The 20,699-nt window shown below is 36.4% G+C and overlaps 2 protein-coding genes across 3 annotated transcripts; one reads left to right on the top strand and one right to left on the bottom strand.

Moving 5' to 3' along the window:
- Positions 1-721: 721 nt before the first annotated feature.
- Positions 722-13,029, bottom strand: slc16a3a (solute carrier family 16 member 3a). 2 transcript variants are annotated; one of them, XM_051888478.1, is made up of 5 exons: positions 12,894-13,029; positions 5,390-5,626; positions 4,922-5,065; positions 4,050-4,838; positions 722-3,101 (listed from the first exon to the last, which is right to left on the bottom strand). In XM_051888478.1, exons 2-5 carry the CDS (start codon positions 5,610-5,612, stop codon positions 2,758-2,760), a joined length of 1,500 nt encoding a protein of 499 aa, XP_051744438.1. In that variant the 5' UTR covers positions 5,613-5,626; positions 12,894-13,029; the 3' UTR covers positions 722-2,757. The 2 variants fall into 2 exon arrangements, with proteins under 2 accessions (XP_051744438.1, XP_051744437.1); XM_051888477.1 differs by lacking the exon at positions 12,894-13,029 and adding an exon at positions 9,485-9,652.
- engase (endo-beta-N-acetylglucosaminidase) lies at positions 12,367-20,664 on the top strand. Its single transcript, XM_051888470.1, has 14 exons — positions 12,367-12,599; positions 12,757-12,833; positions 12,929-13,130; positions 13,229-13,377; positions 14,760-14,914; positions 15,009-15,157; positions 15,267-15,438; positions 15,945-16,048; positions 16,160-16,271; positions 17,636-17,820; positions 17,893-18,035; positions 18,147-18,246; positions 18,730-18,844; positions 19,776-20,664. Exons 1-14 carry the CDS (start codon positions 12,499-12,501, stop codon positions 20,172-20,174), a joined length of 2,163 nt encoding a protein of 720 aa, XP_051744430.1. The 5' UTR covers positions 12,367-12,498; the 3' UTR covers positions 20,175-20,664.
- The last annotated feature ends 35 nt before the right edge of the window (positions 20,665-20,699 follow it).

Here is a 20,699-nt window from a genome sequence, read left to right on the forward strand (position 1 = left end):
CGAATCACTGAATCAAAACAAAAGATTCGAAGCAGTGTTTTGAAATCGGCCATCACTAGATACTGTTGAAAAGTCGTTGTTTTTTATTTTTTTTTTGGCACACAAAAAGTATTCTCGTCGCTTCATAACATTAATGTAGAACCACTGTAGTCACATGAACTGTTTTAAATATGTCTTTAGTAGCTTTCTGGATCTTGAGAGGTTTGGTGGCTTTGCTCTCAATAGAGGCCTCACTAAGCCATCGGATTTCATCAAAAATATCTTAATTTGTGTTCCGAATTTGAGGTCTTGTGTAGAACGACATGAGGGTGAGTAATAAATTACATTATTTTTGGGTGAACTAACCCTTTAATGCTTTATTCGCATATAAACATTGATCAGCGAACACACACACAGAGCTTCAAAAAATTGACGTATCAAAGTTTTAGTGGTAACAGAAATATTTCAGGTTTCAGTAAAAATATCAACGTGTTTCGACGATGAACGAAAGCCTTACGAGTTCAGAAAGACGAGGGTTTCATTTCTGGGCTAAATAAATGAGGTTGCAATTCACTTAACGGGTTATAGATGGCACTGTTTTAACACGTTTTAGTAACTATTCCATTGCAGGCTACGGGTTTCATACAGAGCGGTAACGGCTCATAAATGCGTTTGTACAGTATATACTGTACATGGCTCGTTTTGCCCGTGAGAAAAAAAAAAAAAAAAAAGGCAACTGTGATGAGTATTCAACATTTATTGCGCAATTTTGGTTTTCAGCAGACAGAGATGAGTCATTAACAATTTATGCAGTCGTTATGAAAATTGAAACCAATGAAATAAATACAAATATGTCCCAGCCTGACTCAGATAGGCACAGTTGAAGGGCAGTTTAACAGATTCTGGGGTTACTGAGTCTAAATTTCTCATAGCTGCACTGAAGATGTATTATTTAAATAAATATTCAATGTGGCAAGTAGTTTAACCAGTAGTGAAGCTGATGCTGGTATAAAATTAGAACTAATGATACTAGGCAGTGCTGTCAAACCTCATTTCTTTTACAATGAAACAATGGGACACACTGCATGCTTCTCCGTCATCATTGTTTTCTAAAAATAAAAAGCAATTTTACCACAATATCACTTGAGTTCGAGTGCTCTTCATTGGTTTTCAGTGCATTTTGGTGAATATTAAAAAGAATATAAATTATTTGTTGAGAATAAACTATTTAACAGCTCAGGTTTGTTAAACATTCAGAGTAGGAGAAAAACAGGTAAATGCAAATATTGCTAAAGGACTCCTCAATGAAGTCATAAATACAGAGATACCTGCTCTCTACTTAACTACGCTATGACAATCTCAGCATATCAGTGAAAAGTTAAAATTCTCAGTTGAGAAACACCAACAGTGTCAAAAAATGAATTCACAGTACAACTAATACTGAATAATACAATTATATTTAACTAACATAAACTATTCAGAGGACCTGATTCTGTCCTTTGACACTGAGACATACTAAAGAAGGTGAAGTATGGCAGTAGCTTTCTATCGGGAATGTTCTAATGATACTAAAGGAATATAACAGTACTGATCTTTATGCAGGAAATCATAACATTTTCAGACATCTACTAAAGCCAGTGGACCACACTGCTCACAATCCACAAAAGCAAAGCAGTTTACATATTGCTTGAGGTTCCAAAGTATGATCGTTTATAAATCGGCACACATATTATTACAAAAGCGTGTAAACAGAAGGTACATTTTGTGTGAGTAGTGGAAACTCTGATGTATCTCCTGATATCTACGAGTATGATCAGGCTTTCTGTTCCTGTGATAGCTGTCTACTTCAGTTGTGTGATGTTTTTTTCACTTAGTCAAAGGTGCTGTAATGATATTTAAGTCACTATGAAGTGATGATATTTAAGTCACCATGGAGAAAAAAAAAAAAAAAAAAATTATGGAATATTGCAACATTTATGATACAAAATTTATCTGTGCGCGTCATTATTTTTTTTTCATGTGCCCTCATCTTTAAAAAAAATTAATTCCCCTCCCTCTTGCAACATCATCTCTGATGACGTGTTTACTGGCATGAGGACGGGACAACCTGTCACTCGCATGACATCACAGCACTAGCAAACCACAACCATTCAATCAGTTCCCGATGGACAAAATCTATTTTTTTTTGTTTTGTGAATCTGTTTCACTCGGATATACATCACAATAGGGAAGAAAATAAAAAAAGCTTGAATGATAATCACTATATACCTTCCAAGTTAATCTATCACACTCAGTGTCAGTTTATCATAAATGGCCTGATTGACTGACAGAAAGTACCTCAAACATGTTCTGATTGGCTAAAAAAGGCAATTTTTCTTTTACTGTTTATGACTGTCACAGAGATCGGTGTGATATCTCAGTATTCATTCAGTAGACAGCATCATTTCCTGCAAACTATTCCATAATAAAATCACTTACAGCACCTTTAACCTAGATAACGTAGGTTTAAGTCATAGAAATGTCTGTGGTATTGAGCTACAGACTTACAGAGAGTGGATTGTCCAGATCTCTGTGTGGCAGTGCAAATGCGATATTTTGAACAGCATGAGTGAAGTGTGGGCCTCTATTATTGATTAAATAGTCATCTGTCAGTAAAATAGCACACACATTAGGATATCACATCACACTACACGGTGACACACATTAACACTGCAACTCCCAAACTGCTCTTGTTTGACTTTCCAACCTAAGCAGAAAAGGTCAAAGTCTTGATGTCCTTCAGAGGTCAGATTCTGGACTACAGGTGATGTTCTTATCTTTACATTTAAGAAATGTTTCCACTTCTGTTGGATCCTCCACTGCACTCTCAGGTCTCAGGTCACCCGGATCCCTCTGCTTTTCTGAGTTTCCATTGGCCTTGTTTGGCTCCCCTATGGGTGGCGTACTTGAGTGATTCTTTGCCTCGACTGTCTCCCCAGCCTCCACTGCAGCCTCTGGTGCCTCAGGCTTCTTTTTTATGAACAGGAAGCTGCATATTGCCAGCACTAAAGCTGCCGTCACAACCTCAATCCCAGCCAGCAGGAAGACAAACATGTAATTCTTAGTGGAGTCCAAAAGGCGCCCTTGACAAAGAGAGAACAAAGATTTTAATGCCAGTCAAAGACTCTCAATAGATTACAGTAAGTGTATCAAGGTTTAATGACTAGGAGTGAGCAAAGCATCTACATGACTTGCATAATATAATTGACTAGTTGGTGAGTTGTCAGTCTGCTTTTATTAAGGCTGATTTATTGCACAAAACTATTATAGTCTACATAAAATTATATTTAAAAAAGTTGTATATATATATATATATATATATATATATAATTTGACACTGAAGATGCTAAAAAATTAAGCTTTGACATCCCTGGAATAAATTACATTTTAAAATATTTAAAAAAAAATTTATTGTATAATATTTCACAATATCACTGTTTTAACAAATTCTGTATATAATAATAAATATTTGTATAATATTTCACAATAAAACCAGTGATATTGTGAAATACACATTATAACATAAAAAAAAAACAGATTTTGATTTGAATATATTTTAAAATGTAATATATTCCACTTATGTCAAAGTTGAATTTTCAACATATTTACTCAGTGTCACATGATCCTTCAGAAATCATTCTAACATGATGATTTGCTGCTCAAGAAACATTTATTATTATTATCAATTAAAAACTGCCTTTTTTCAGAATTCTCTTAACAGAAATTATACAGGGCTGTCATGAGATTAAAACAGAACGTTAAAACTTTTTGTAATTATTGGATTAACACATTCAATAACTTGCATTATATATATTTTTTAATCATTTATGTAAATAACACAGCAGAACATGAACTATGCATTATTGTACTTGTCCCTCTCATAGTTCCCACAATCATATAATGCTCTTTTCTATTCAATCAAAATCAAAATATTTTGATAACAGATTCTATATTTCTCAACCTACTTCAGTTTGAGAGGAAACTAACCTACAGTAATCATTTTTAGTTTAAAATGAAATTTCAACACTCACCAGCAGATGGAGGCCCAACCAGCACAGCAATGGCTTCAAGCAGAAGAACTAAACCAATGGCGCTTGAGAACTTCTCTGTACCCACAACAGCCATGAGGACCTCAAACTGCAAGGCCCCAACCATGCCATAAGAGATGCCAAAAAAGATGCAGAACACCACCAGAGAGTTGTAGTCTTTAGACAAAGAGCCCACCAGATCTGTGATGCCATTGAATAAGATAGCAAAACTGAAGAGGTAGACGCAGCGAGGACGAACCCACCGGAGTCCTGCGATGATGCCACACGTGGGCCGTGCAAAAATGTCAATGAAACCCAGAATGGTAAGCAGGAGGGCGGATTTCGTGTCCTCGTTTCCCAGTTCTTTGGCATAGCTCACCACAAACACTGGAGGCACAAACAAACCGAGCACCATAATGGAGGCAGCGACGGCGTAAATGACAAAGCCCCGGTCTCTGAAAACACTGAAGTCCAGCAGCTTGGGTTTGGGTTTGGCTTTCTTGTCGACATCATCCGGTGTGTTTTCAATTCCAGGGGTCTCTGACTTCTTTGATGGGACCAAAGGCCTCATTAAAGCCCCACAAGCACAGCAGTTCAGCAGTATCCCTCCCAAGATGAGGAAGCCCCCTCTCCAGCCATATTCATACTGAAGGATCTGCCCGAGAGGGGACAGACAACACAGAGCCACCGGACTCCCAGCCGCTGCCAGGCCGTTAGCCAGCGGACGCTTCTCACTGAAATATCGATTCAACATAATGAGTGATGGCTGAAAGTTCAGAGCCAATCCAAGACCTGGAATCAGACAATAGAAATGATTACATGTCCCTGGATAGACATCAGTCATTCAATAAAGGAGTAAATGATGACTAAAGTACCTGTAATGACTCCTATACATAAGTAAATGTGGATGATGCTCGTGGCAAACGATGCCAAGATCATTCCCAATGATGCAAAGAGGCCGCCCACCAACATCACTGGACGACACCCGAATCGATTCACTAAAATGCTGCATAAAGGCCCTGCGAAGAGTAATTATAAACTGTCTGAATCTGGTTTGAACTAATTACAAGACATTAATAGGATAGTTGACCCAAAAATGAAGATGCTGATCCAAACCTGGAACACAAAAGAAGATATTCTGAAGAAATGTCACAGTGCTTTTGTCCATACAATGAAAGTCAAAGGGATCCAGTCTTGTTTTATATGCCATTGACTTTCATTACATGGACAAAAACAGTTCAGACATTCTGTTCCCCTAAAGAAAGTCATACAGGTTTGGAATGGCTGAATTTTAATTTTTGGGTCAACTATACCTTTAAGACTTTGATTGGTGGTAAACATACCAGTGCCATAAAGCATAGCCAATAGGATGGAGGAGATCCAGGCTGTGTCACTGTAGCCCACCCCAAACTCTCTAATCAGCTCCTTGAAGAAAACACTGACGGCCTTTGGAAAGGCGTAGGAGAAACCTGTGATGACGAAGCAACCAAAGAGCACAGCCCAACCCCAGCCACCATCAGGAGCCTTCACTCTACAACCACCGTCATCCAATGCCACTCCACCCATGATGCTCTACTGCTCTGTGGAAAGATGAGACACACACACGTTCTTAGGGGAATAAGTTGTAGTATGCAAGTCAATAATTATGCCTTCATGACTGTATACCAGAAATCCCATTCAGTCAAATGACAAAGCATTCAAGTTGTGTCGTTACTTCTGCTGCCTCTGTGAAGAATCACTCTCGAAGTTTTGGGTTTTGATGGCAGAAGACAGACCTTGTTATCAGAGATGTAAAGTCTGCAGTGCAATAGAGTCTGTCTTTGCACACTCTTTTATACGGTTTTCCATATGCTCTCTATTAAGGCGTGGTCAATACATTTCAAACATGCCACCATTGTTTATCAACTTATTACCATTTTTGCCTATGACTCTAGTTTGTTTAGGCCCCAACCTATTAAGTGGAACAAGAAGTCTCAGCTCATCCCATATTTTCTCTAATGTCAAAACGAGATGCTCGGCTCACCATATTGGAGCACATTCCATTCTCTTACAGTCAAATACTTGACTATAATACTAGAGTAATTGTTAACATAAATCTCATTGATTATACTTTATTATATATATACACAGTATATATATGTAAGCAATAAGGTACTCGAGGCTGTGCTGTGTCGTGAATAAGTCACGGCTGAAGGGCGTTGTTAGGCACAAAGTGGAGTTACTTATTCACGATACAGCACTAGCCTCAAGTACCTTATTGCTTTTATAAAACGGTTACCACACAATACAAATATTAAAGCCAAAAATATGTATCAATGCATCTTTCATGGAGTAAACTTTCACTAAAAGAAACACACCAGTTATAACCCGCTTGTGATTTTTTAAACCTTTATTGTGTCTTAAAAACGGCAGTTGCTAACAAATTGATAAAAGGGACTACTTCCTTTGGCGGGGACTTTAGACGTCATCATGACAAACAGGACATTTGGACAGCATTTCTCATGAAAAAGTGGATAAGTATTCATACACAGCGCAGATCATAATCAGCAAGCATGTTTTTAAATCAAGTTGTTTTTTAAATAAAGTTTGAGGAAGCTTGGTGGTGGTGATGTTGATTCACGACCATGGTGTGCTGTAGTCCGTTTATAGCCTACTGTTAGCTTTTTATATCTGACGACTTTATTTAGGCTTCAAAATGTATAAATGTTGTGTTAACTTGTAAAGATTATCTTGATAGACAAAACGTGTAAGTGTCATAACCCTTTGTTAAACACGGAGCTTATTTTTTGCGATTTTCCAAAAGTCTATGGGAAAAATGCATTGGCTTTCGATCGAGGGAACCCGTGCACCGCTAACTTCCGGGTTGGCCTACAAAAACACGTCATCCCTGAGGTACTCTCATGCCTGCATGGGTGGGCTTGGGGGATATGGGTGAAAAGAAATCTGATTGGCTAGTTTAGTTTCGTCGTTTTTTCCACACATGAAAATGACTTTACAGATAGTTAATGTTTAAAAACAGGCTCAAAATGAGTAAACGCTCTCTAAAACAGCTACATTTGATTGAAATATTTGCAAAAAGGTTTAAAACTATTGAGTAGGGATGGAGAAATAAAGCCTCTTAAACCTTTGAAGCTTTTCTCTAATCTGTTCTCTAAAAGTTTCAAAGCATCAAGAGTGTCGAAAACAGTGCCATCTTGTGGCAGGTAAAATTTACAGCAGCCATAAACCTGAGTGCGCAGCTGCGTTGTTTTATCCATTAAGCACAAATAAAAGCCTGACGATGCTAAATGTGTTCAGTTTTCTGATAATATAATTCACATATTAAAGTTTGGCAATAAATAAAATGGATCAACAAAAACAATAATTATAATAATACTAATAATACCTACTGAGTTGTTTGAGACAAGTAAATTGTGCTGTTATTTTATTGTTTTTATACTGTTTATATGACAGAACATATGATAATGTAATATAGGCTACGGGCTTATATATTTAAAATGTTTAGTAAATGGACTTGAACTTCCATATAGCTAGTAGTGGTCTGGGTTCAAACATTCTGACACGAAGCATTCACGTGACTGGAAACAATGTGAGGCTTAGTTTTTCGTTAATCATGTTTCTCTGAAAACAATACGCACATTTCAGGACAAAGCCGCTCAGAGATAACGTAAAAAACCAAAACAAAAAATTCACAGAGCATCTATCTACACAAGCACATCAGAGTGCAGTTACGTTCATCAGATTTTCTAAGTGGGGAACAGGAAAGAGACAGTTGATCAGTCGATTTGGACAACATTAAATCATTCCCACCAACGCAATGGTCGATTTAATCGGTTTTTGCGGACAGCAAAAAAAAAAAAAAAAAGAAAAAGAAAAAAAAAAAAGAAAAGAAAAAGGGGGGGGGGGGGTGGGGGGGGGGGGGGTGTTGTAGTTCTGCGTATACACTGAGATAAAATCCTGCAGGCGCTCCTGAAAGAAGTTACATTATAACGCCATTAGATGGCGGCAAAGACTGTCTTTATGAGTGTGTCAGTCAGTAGCGAAGACTTTTATATTGAAAAGACTTAATTGTTGTGAACACGGAACAAGACGCAACTGACAAATGCTTTGACTAGCGCTGTCAGTCACGGGAAAACCCCTGAAATGTTAAAAGGACAAGATAATACATCGGACATTTAAACACATATTTTATTATGAACATATGGACTGATCGGAAGGAAAATGCTAAATCTGAATGCAGGTAATAAACTCGCTCACTCGATCTCTTTCTCACAATACTCTTCTACATAATACAGTAAGCTTCAATGAACAATATCAAATGAGAACAGTTTACGTTGCTAAGAGTGGTTGCTAAGGGTGTTGTGTAGTGATACACAGAACCGTTGGGTGAAGCGGTCACAGTTGGGTTTTATCGTGAATGAAACACAGCTATTGACCAATCAGAATCAAGGACAGGAACTAACCGTTTTATATATATATATATATATATAACAGAAATACCACATGAGGGTAACATTACAGTATTAAAATGTTTTGTATGGGTCTCACAAAGCTGTTAATAAAAATAATTTCTGAGATTCTACCTACAGTATACTAAAAATGAATTAGAGAAAATGTTATGACTTTTTATGACATTTTTATTATTATGCCTTTCATATAATAAAAAGTATCATGTAATTATAAGGTTTTCTCGTTTTTATTATTTTGATTAGTGATAATTTTCTGCATCTTTGTATATTTTAATTTTTTTTTTTGTTTATTTATTTACAGTGATGGCTAATATTATATTGCCACAGTTTTATGCCCTTCCTCATCACGTACAATGTCAGATGCGCAATAGCAGCAACTCTCACGCAGTCTGACGCCTTTCTGTAAAACAAGCCTCTAACACTTAATCTTTAATCCAAATCATCTAATATTACACTATTCTAGGTTTTAAATATTGGCTGCTTTTTCACAACGTCAGAGTGTTCCGTAATTCTTACTCATTTCCGAGTCACCTGTTGTATGTGGGGAATATACCAAGGGATGCTGCATGGATGCGGGACAGGCTCATGCGCAGTCCACATTTATAATGAGATGCAAGGCTATTTAAGTTCATAAACACCCAGTAGCCTACATAATTTATCATGAATGATATCTATATCTAGACAATAACATTTTTTATGATGTGAGGCTTTATGTACAAACGAATGTCAGTTATTGATAATCACCAATCCATATGCAGATTTGAATTTATAGCATACATTAGCTCCGCTTTATTAGCCTACATCAAATTAACATTTCAACGTGTTCCTACAAGATCTGTGCAAATATTTATCTTCATCTGTAGAGGCTAATTAACATCGGTTTGACACTAAAGCGTGTTTATCCAAATCCTTTAATTGCCATGATATGTTTCCGGGATATAAACTGACTGTAAATAGAATGCTACTTACTAAACAAATGATTCTCTTCCACCTTCAAATTTCAGTTCTGATCACCGTGACACGCTTCTGGCATCAAGAATGACATTACAGACGTTAAGTAAGAAAGAGAAACCCGACTAGCCCGCTCCGTGGACTGGGTCCTAAAGTCTGCTCTTCTCGCATCATGTTGTCATGTTCACCTCAGCGTGCGTATGATGTAAGCATTTGCGTCTGTGCAACTGTGTAAAAATAACCTACCCAGATCTAAGGTTAAGTAAGTTGTAAAATATTAAACTTGCAGAACAGGAAATAGTCCTTTGAGTGCAAACTGGAAATTTCAAACTGGAATGTTCGCTCAAATAAGCCAAACATTTCTGTGAAAAAGTGCTTTAACAGTGAGAAACACTTTTTCACTGATATCACGTGAGAATTCTCACTGAGTTTCTCAAATATGGACAAACCCAATTGTTGGTTTAAATTTTTAAGTTAAATTTAAATTTAATTTGTCCATATTTGACCCAAACATGGGTTTGAAAAAAAAAGGAGGAAAACTCTTATTTTTATGGAATATTGCAATATTTATTATAAACGATTTATCTGTGCACATCTTTCCATACCCTCCTTGCAGTGACGTCTCTTCTCTGATGACGTGTTTACTGGCGTGAGGGCGGGACAACCTGTCACTCACATGACATTACAGCAATAGCAAACCACAACCATCCAATCATGTCCCGATAGACAAAATCAACTCCCGTCCTACATTTTTTCTTGTTTGAAGAGCAGTTAATTTGGATATATATCACAATGAGGAAAGAAAAGACTATCGCATTACGACGCAAAGCAGAGTGCCTGCAACCCCTTCAGCCGTGACTTATTCACGATACCTTGAGTACCTTATTGCCTTTATAAAACGGTTACCACACAATACAAATATTAAAGCCAGAAATATGTATCAGTGCAACTTTAATGAAGTAACTGTCACTAAAATACGGAGCCCCGCACATGACATGCAAGAACAAAAAATTAAATTGTGCGCACGATTTCCTATTTCGTTCCCTTGATTTATAAATCATGCGCATGCTTTATAAATCTAGGGAACGAAATAGTAAATCGTGCGCACGTTTTAGTAAATCGAGGGAACGAATTAGTAAATCGTGCACACGATTTAGCCTACTATTTTTTTCCTGCATGTCATGTCCGGAGCTCTGTACTAAAAGCCTTCCTTCTGCCGGAAAAAATAGTCCCTGACCGTGAACAGCAACAGAAGTTACATTATTATGCCATTAGATGGCGGCAAAGACTGTCTTTATGAGTGTGTCAGTCACAAACAGTCACAAATTACACATCCACACAAAAAACTGAAGAAGTCACATGCTATGAATAACAGCTTTTTGTTTGAAAAAAACTTTTTGTTTGAAAAACTTAGCTCAATGGGACATTTAGGTATTGTTCTTTAATTTCTAATGTCAGAAAGGAGCATTTATAGTCTCTATATAGCCTGTTTCTTTGTACCTTTTCTTTGTCAGAACACTGCAGTTTGTTCTGAGCCTTTCTGGCGGGAACCGGACTGGCCTCTAAAATCACCCTGGGGGCGGCATCAGATGATTGATCACTGTTGTGGTGTAACAAAATAAATCCCAAACACAAAGCCCACTGCTCTCTCTGAGTGCTAAACAGACCTAATGTGGGTCATCAGTACATTCGGTCCAACACATCCACAGTAAAGATGTTCAGATTTGCTCATTCCATCAGAATTTAAATTGAAATGGCTAAAATATATAATGTTTTTCTTGTTTTTCCTGAACCACAATGTAAACAAACTCAATGACTTATTATGGAAGCATACTAAAGGAAAGAGACAAAGGGAAAGAAAGACAGGAAATGATAGAGATAACTAGACACATTTGAGTCAAGTTCCTGTGAACCAGCTAATGTTAGTTTCTCTGTTTGAATGTTTGCAGAAAGGTGGAAAGAAAGAATGAAACATGGGTATATCTAACTTGCTTCAAGTAAATAGATGGATTAATATTTAATATGAGTGCACAAGCAAATGTTTTGCTAAAACTTTCAATTGGTGATATTGGTTTTATTTTGTTGATATATAAACTTTTTCTATACCAAAACCAAAGCCTTTGGGAGCAAAAAAACTGTTTACTACATTAAAGGCCACATTTCAGTCTGTGTTAATAAAAATGAAACTTCCAGATTTCCATTAGCATCCATCTATTCTGTTAAAAGCACTCGATTCAGACTGCAGGCTCACATGACTACTGAAAGAGAAAAAACAGAAGAGAATCATTGTGCCGCCAACAAAATGGTCTGGACGATCATTCCACAGAAAGAGAATGAATATGAGAGGTGTTTTGGAGGCATTCTGGATGAAGACAGAAAGGACAAAGGGTGTAAATTATTGATGAATTAATTTATTTTCGCTTCTCTCTAATTCAGATTTGTATACAGATAAATACTTCTTTTAGCTGTAAACTGGAGGCCTCATAGTGAAACCGTACGGCATCATCAGCAAGGTAAACTATTCACCAGGATTCATAACAGTATTCAAAATCATGGCTGAATAATATTTGGGTAACTAGCTATTTATTCTAAAATGTCTCCATGAATCACAGTTGTCTTGTTTATTGTCACTAAATGTACTTTTGAGTGTCAAATGATCACCTTAGTCGCTGGCTGGTTTGTTTATCTTTTCTATGGACAGTGTATGTAAGATGGCTTTGAAGATTCGCAATACTTTATAAAAGGACTTTATATATTTTAATGAGTGCTTAAAATAAACATGAAAAATATGTGTTGATAAACAGTTCACATACCAGATATTTTATTGGTCTAGTCTTCTGCCCTCTAGTGGACATTTAAAGCAAAACCACTTTACGCTGGATCTACGTCTGTCCAGCGCATGGCGCGCTCATTCAGCCAATCAGAGCCCAGGCGGAAGCTTGGCTGTTTCTTTCTGTTTCCAAACGGAGAGGTGTATTAACTCTACAAATCACTTTTGTCTGTAATCTAACTATCTGTTGACATTTTTGTAAATGGAAAGTGTTTCTACAAAAGACGACGATAAAATGACACCCCGAAAACGAAAAAGGGACGAAACTACAAGCAGTAAGATTCCTAAAACGGAGGAGATCAGGTGATTTTGACTTTGTTGAGTTATGATTGATCCATTTTTTTTGCATAATATCTGAAGACCATGTGAATCACCGCAGCATTTTATTTCCCTTATAACTTATGTTATAGTTATAACATGCATTATAACTACATGTTCAATGTTATGGTTGTTTATTCAGCTCTGAGACTTGCCTCGATCAACCAGGCGATCAAAGTATTCACGAAGTCGTAAATTTCGAGCCATCCACGTTGCCAGGTATATTATAAAACATATTATATGCCGAATTTTATTCTTTCAAAAGATTTCTGATCTTACAGTGCTCTTTTCCTTCTTTTTCTGTGGTCTAACAGCAGTCCACTATGATCCTGGCACAACTAAGCCCATCAGCTGCAGTCTGAAGTCTCTTGATGAGCTGTTATCATGGAAACGGACTGAAGCAAGTCCATTTAATGTGGCCACTGTGCCTCTGGCTAGCAGGCTTCCTCAACTGGACAGGTGCCCTAGGCGGACATTGGTGTCCCATGACATGATGGGTGGCTACTTGCATGACAGGTACAACTCAAGAGTTTGATGTGCCACCATGTTATGTCGCTTTCATTAATTGTTTAGCCAGTCTTCAGTATCTTCATGGTCCTGTTCTTTTTGGTGAGGTTCATTCAAGGCGCAGAGGTGGAGATGCCGTATGCCTTCTATCACTGGGAGTATATTGACATCTTCAACTACTTCAGTCATCAGATGGTAACCATTCCTCCTGTGGTTTGGACGAATGCAGCACATAAACATGGAGTGCTCTGTATTGGTGAGTGTCTTGATGGGTTCAGTTTATGGGCCAAAATCCCAATTAGCCTTGCTGTAAAAAGAATATCCTTGTGAAAAATAAGTACACGTTACTTAGCATGCTTTTAAAAAGAAGTACAGAAATATACTTTAAAAGAATATACTTAAGTTTGAACTGAATGTAATGTTTTCTGACTCTTCATGTTAATTGCAATTAAATCAAACTGTATTATAGTTTAAATGTATATACAGTGCAATTAGCTGAACGTAGAGGTTTTTTTTTTTTTTTTGACAAACTTAAGTACATATTTATATGTAATTTCATAAAACATGGTTCAAGTGTACTGCAGAATATGCTGACAAGCATTTATGGTCAAAATATACTTTAATGTCATTTCTATTGAAACTTTTGTGTATTGTACTTGAATATATATGTAATTATAGTTTATATTTTTATATAATTACAGTTATAATAGTTTTAGTTTAGTTTAAAATTAAATACATATTAACTTTAAATGTAATATTGAATATTGTCTGTTGTTTGTTGCTGTATGTCAGTCAAAAAATCAAAATAATTGTACTTTAAAGAATGACAAAATACTATTAAAACTTATTTAAAATGTACTTTAAAGTAAAACTTTTAATTTGACATTATTATGCATTTTTCTAAAAAAGTGTACTTAAGTGTATTAAGTCATGAAAGTGTACTCTACATTTAAGTACACTTAAGTGGTCTCTTATTTCAATAATATTTTCTGCAGTCACATTTTGTTAAAAAATATACTTTAAGAATTGAAGTGCACTTCTTTTTATCAAGTGTAGTACACCCAAAAATGAAGATTTTGTCAACATTTACTCAACCTGACATTGTTCTAAACCATGTTTATTTTTTTTTTCTGTGTAGCACAAAAGGAGAAATTTAGCAGAATGTTGAAGCTGCTCTTTTCCATACAATAGACAACAGATGGACAACCTGTGGCTGTCAAGCACCCTAAAAGGACAAAACCGCACTATAAACATAGTCCATATGAATTATGCACTGTATTCAAAGTCTTTTAAAGCCATATGACCTTGAGCTTGGGAAAGGCGCTTTATGAATAAAAATATTATTGGGCTAAATTTTTTTATTTTTTGGGTTCAATTTTAGTCTGCTTTACACAAAAAGCTATTATATGCCTTTTGAAAAGTCACACAAGTTATATAGACTCTCTGATTATACTTTTATAGTAGGAGGTTGACAGCACTGGTCTCATGCCATGGACAAGAGCCGCTTGGACATTCTACAAAATGTCTGCTTTTGTGCTCCAAGGATAAATAATGAAAGAAATGTCATTAACCACAGTACCTTTATAGACAAGTGAAAATCAGAATGGATGTATTGAAATAGTCCTATACCCCTCTAAGGTACATTCATCACAGAGTGGACAGATGGAGCGAAGATATGTGAGGCCTTCCTTGCAGATGAGGAGAGTTACCGTGCAGCTGCTGATAAGCTGGTTCAGATTTCCTACTGTTACGGCTTCGATGGCTGGCTCGTTAACATAGAAAATGTGCTGAGTGTGAGTAAACAAGGCTTCTCTGATTGGAGGATTATAACGTCACTATGTTGACATCATGTCTAGTACTTTACCCCAAATATGACTGACTCCTCAGGAGACTGCAGTGAAGAACACTGGTCCCTTTCTGCGCTACCTCACAGACCAGATGCATGAGCGCGTTCCAGGCAGTGTGGTGATCTGGTATGACAGCGTGCTGAAGAACGGCTCACTCAACTGGCAGAACGAACTCAATGACGACAACAGGCAAGTGATGGTCTTGAGGGCTTCTGCAGGGGGAGATTCAGGTCTGTGAGATTTATACAGTAGATTTTGTACAACTTATGCCATCAGCTTCCTTTTGTCATCCTGTCAGAATGTTTTTTGATGCTTGTGATGGAATATTCACTAACTACAACTGGACAGAGCAGAGTCTGGAGAGGATGAAGTCCTACTCCGCGGCTCAGGGCCGCTTTGCTGACATCTATGTTGGTGTTGATGTGTTTGCAAGAGGGAAAGTGATCGGAGGGAAATTTGAGACAAATAAGGTTAGTGAAGTTTTAGTTAGTTACTTATTTTAGTAAGAGTAATTTTAATGGATGTAGAAGTTTGGGGTCGGGAAGATTTTTTGTTTTTGAAAGAAGTCTCATATACTCATAACGCAAAAATACAGTAAAAATGGTAATGTGATATATTATTACAATTTAAAAACAACTGTTTTCTATTGTAGTATGTTTTAAAATGTAATTTATGTAACTTTTTCCTGTGATGTGAAAGCTGAATTTTCAGCATCATTACTCCAGTCTTCAGTGTCACATGATCCTTCAGAAATCACTGTAATATGATGATTTGCTGCTCAAGAAACATTTATTATTATGTTGAAAACAGTTTTAATGCATCCTTCCTCAATAAAAGTATTCATTTCTTTAAAAAAACTTACTGACTCCAAACTTTTGAACAGTTCTATATATTAATATTTTCTCAGTGTTTTTGGCTGAGAGTACAAGGAGAATAAATAAGCTATAAGCAATCTTCTCATTTTGTTTTTCATTAGGCTCTAGAGCTGATTCGCAAGTATGAGCTTTCAACAGCCATCTTTGCTCCTGGTTGGGTGTACGAATGCCACGAAAAGGCAGATTTTCGGCAAAACCAGGACAAGTACGCTGATTTCTTGAACTAATCACAGTGTTCTGCGATGGAACATGTGTAAACACACGCACACACAAGTAAACTTCACTCTGATGTGTATTATCTGACCACTCTTCTAAGGTTTTGGAGCTTGCTGTCTGAGTACCTTTATATCCACCGGCCCTCGTCCAGTCTTCCATTCGTCTCCTCATTCTGTCAGGGCTTTGGAAAGAGCCTGTACTGGAGGGGACAGGTACACTACACACAAGCACACTGAGATCCTCTTCAATACCTATGTGACTTCAGTTTAAATGCATTGGTGGTATTTTTACTGGCATCAAAAGCATGACGATGAAGTACACAAATTCTCATCTCAAATAGCCACAAAACGTAAGAGCCCAATGAAATAAAATGTTTTTGCCCCTTTTGTTACCTTGACCCTCAAAAGTCATGGCTTACTAAGACAAAACTTAATTGTTGCCTATTTTTTTTTACATTTAGATTACCTTTGCCATCATCTAACCATGACTTAAAGTTTTAAAACACAAATATCTTTCCATACCCTAATATTTTTTAAAAACACTAATAATTTAATAACACTGCTGTTAAATGTAATCTTTAAAGCGTTATTTCACCCAAAAATGAAAATTCTCATTAATTACTCACCCTCATGTCCGTCTAAACTTGTAAGACTTTCGTTCATCTTCGGAACACAAATTAAGATATTTGTAATAAAATATGAGTGTTTTTTTTTTTTTTTTGTCCCTCAATTAAGAGCTACACAACTACCACTTTGACGCTTCAAAAAGTTCATAAAGAGATTGTAAAACTACTCCATATGAATCGAGCGGTTTAGTCCAAGTTTTCTAAAGAGACACGATTATTTTATATGATAAACAGATTTAATTTAGGCTTTTATTCACATATAAACATTAATGAACTCACACATCAGTTGTGGTAAACAGAAGCTCAAGCATGTTTGCTTGGTGTGTGAGAACCAATGAGGTTCATTATCGTGTGTTACGCAGCACATTTGAGCTTCTGCAAGAGGTTTGTTCTCGTGTGTCATTCAGGTTCAGTTGAGCTTCTGTTTGTTCACTGATCAATGTTTATATGTGAATGAAAGCCTAAATTAAATCTGTTTATTGTATAAAGCGATCTAGTCAGTTCAGAAAATTTGGACTAAATGCTCAATTCATAATATGGATTAGTTTTACGATCTCTTTATGAATTTTTTGAAGCGTCAAACTTTCAGTTGCATTGCTGTCTATGGAGGGACAGAAATCTCTCAGATTTCATCAAAAAGGTCTTCATTTGTGTTCCAAAGATGAATAAAAGTCTTACGGGCTTGGAACAACATGAGAGTGAGTAAATGATGACAGAATTTTCATTTTTTTTGGTGAACTATCCCTTTAAGAAACCTCAAAATGAATATAAATTTTCCATACTGTACATGTTGTGATGCCTAAATTCACTTGTAGCATTTAAATGGTCGATTTTAGTTTTTAGTGTTTTATTTAGAATTTATTTAAACAAAATAATAAAGAATTGAAATATCAGCCATTTTTTGATATCGATACGTCCCAAGTAATTTCTGACTGTTTGATGTATGTGCAGGTGGAGATGGAGAGAAACTGGTTTAATCTGCATGCTCAGGAGATCCAACCTCTGTACCTCTCTGAGAACATGGAGAAAGGCGGCTGGCTGAGAAGCCGTGGCTGCTCAGAGGACGCTTGGATTGGAGGCAGCTCTCTGATGGTGGAGGGCGTCATTCCATCTGGACTTCCTGAAGTCTGTGCAAGGTACTAGAGGTTTTGTTTCCCCTGGAATACAAAAAACTTCAGTCAAAACACCTTCTTTTTGCCCCTTTGTAGGATATTTTCTCTCCATGTTCCCTTGGCCGCCAGGACTTTTGTCTCTTTTGTCTACAAGCCACCTGTGGGAGTGAAGGTGTCCTTGGAGCTCAAAACGATAGATGTTTCCCTGTGCACATTCAAAGGGACAGAGGAAATAGCATGTTAGTGGTCTCTCAGATCTTCTTCTTCAGATCTCTTAGAGTTTCTGTGGAGCTGTCATGTTTAAGAATGTGTAATATTAATCTAAGCTGTTTTATCGGGTGTGTGTTTAGCTAGAAGTATCTTTCCAGAAGCGTTAGCAGAGGATAATCAGTTGGTTAAGCAGTTTGTTCAGAATTGTGGCCGGTGGACTTCAGATGGCTGGACTTCCAGGTGAGAGTCAACTGTTTAAAGCAGGGTTCGGTAACCTTTTTGTCATTTTTTTTTTTTTTTTTTTATTGTCCCTAGTTAATCAGGATATAACAGGATATAATCCTCAATTATATATACATATAATCAAATAAATATATACATCTGTCCTACAAATAATGCAGAATCTTAAATATTTCTGAAGCAATTTTTCTGAAGCAACATTTTCATGCAACTTTTTTAGATTTCTCAAAATCCTAAAACTTTGTTCATTTTCATGTTTAAATTAGACTTTAATAACAGATTTTCCAGAGCAACACTATTGAACCTCACGGTATGTATGTGTGAATGTTATACTTTGCACATCACCGTCATTGTGATTATCCAATGATTATTCATTGGCCTGCGTGCTATAGGTTGCTGACCCGCTTTAAAGTAAAAAAAAGTTTTGGTCATTAACATCTGAAACACTTTCTCTAATAAAACTCAATGTGGTTTCATGCATAGATGTTTCCTGTTGAAAATGATTGGATGCTCACTGCGAGAAGTGTGTATTCGTTTTTCCCGAGATGATGAAGGAGATGAAGACGTCTCCTTTAACTGCAGGATTGGAGAGATTATGGTGAGATACACATGTACAAAACACACACAGAACATGTTACACACCGCTTTCAAGATATTTTAGTGGGTTTTAATAATAGCGGTTTTCATTTCATGAGTGAAATAAGGTCTGTGGTTCACAATGAATTCAGGCCGATACCCATAAGCCAATTATTTTAAAACATAGTCTATATAGCCAATTAGTTTAAAAACAAAATGCTATAAACTAAAATCAGTTTTAAATGCTACAAGTGAATTTCACTAAATTAAAAAGTATAAAAATTAAATTATTATGTTATATATGTTAAATTATTACTGTTTTTAAAGACTTTACAGTAAGTGAGTGTTATATGACAGCAAATGTAATCCAAATGTAAAAATATGGGAAAATGAGCAGCACAATTAAAAATACAGTATCAGCTGATAATAGGAAATTTAAAAATGTATAATTTTGTCTGATACCCTAACATATAAAATGTGAATGAAGTGCTTTCTGGGTTGCCTTATAGATTAACATCTTGACTGAACATATTGTACACTACTAAAAATATTTTACATTTTTTAAATGTTTTTTTTATTTATTATTATTAAATAATTAGCTTATATTCACCAAGGCTGCATTATTTAATCAAAAATACAGTAAAAACACTAATATTGTGAAATATTATTACAATTTAAAATAACTGTTTTATATTTTATTAAATTTAAAAATGTCATTTATTCCTGTGATCAAAGCTGAATTTTCAGCATCATTACTCCAGTCTTCAGGGTCACATGATCCTTCAGAAATCTGTTGTAACATTATAAAAGTCTTAACTGTCACTTTTGATCAATGCAGTCTTTCTGAATAAAAGTATTCATTTATTTCAATCTTACTGCCCCCAAACGTCTGAACGGTACTGTTCGTATAATGTTGGTAGTGGCTAAATTGTCTGTTTCCATTTTTTGCACAGCTTTTGGATGCAGAGAGTCTTCATGCACCCCTGCCGTCTGTTCAAGGCATCTGTGTGAATGATGTGGTGTGGCAGATGGATGATTCTAATGAACATGGACACACAACGAAGGTACTTTTGAGCGCCACCTTACGTTGGCAATATCCCACTCAGCAGGTCCGCCATTTCCGGATACACTGGAGACATCTCCATGGTCCTGACCCTCGGATTCGCTCTGGATCCCTGACTCTAATTGGCAAGTCTTACTCCACCCTGTACCGTGTGGTGAAGCTGGAGGTTCCTCCTGCTCCGGGTCTCGTAGAGCTGTTGGTGGAGCCTGTGAGCAGAGAGGGATTCAGAGTGCCTGAGGACCGGTGGGGCAGACGCAAACTCAGCTATAGTTCCTCAGGGAACCCATGAACATGAAACGCTGTTGACCAAATGCCTTAATACGCTATAGCTGACATGCTATTTTGATAGTATAAACAAATCTCTCTTCTGTTCAATATGCAGTAGAATGTGAGATGAGTTGGTGCTAAATCTGTATTTCATAAATGACTTGAGTTGTGTATTTTGAATACTTATTTGAAAGAGCAGAAAAAATGTGTAAGCTGTTAAAAGCTGTTTTAAACGCTAGTGTGCGAGGACCAGAGTGGTCTGTTCTTTTAACCATTGCACAGCTCTAAAAGTGCATATATTTACATTTATTCATAAGTGGCATGAAAACCTCAAAATTAATCAAGTAGCTTTTTTAAAAAAAGGGTAATATTTTAACAAGAGTCATGAAATTCCCTTGTTTATGCATTTGTGTGAAATCAAGCAAGGAGATGATTCTAATTTCCTTTCTTCTTGAAAGACTTGCATATACATTATTATTTGTGTTGAAAAATAAATGGGAATGTAAAAACAACTTTATGGTTAGTTCTTTCTTAACATATGTAGATT

The sequence above is a fragment of the Ctenopharyngodon idella genome, chromosome 3 (genome assembly GCF_019924925.1).
Source record: "Ctenopharyngodon idella isolate HZGC_01 chromosome 3, HZGC01, whole genome shotgun sequence".
NCBI classification, from domain to species: domain Eukaryota; kingdom Metazoa; phylum Chordata; class Actinopteri; order Cypriniformes; family Xenocyprididae; genus Ctenopharyngodon; species Ctenopharyngodon idella.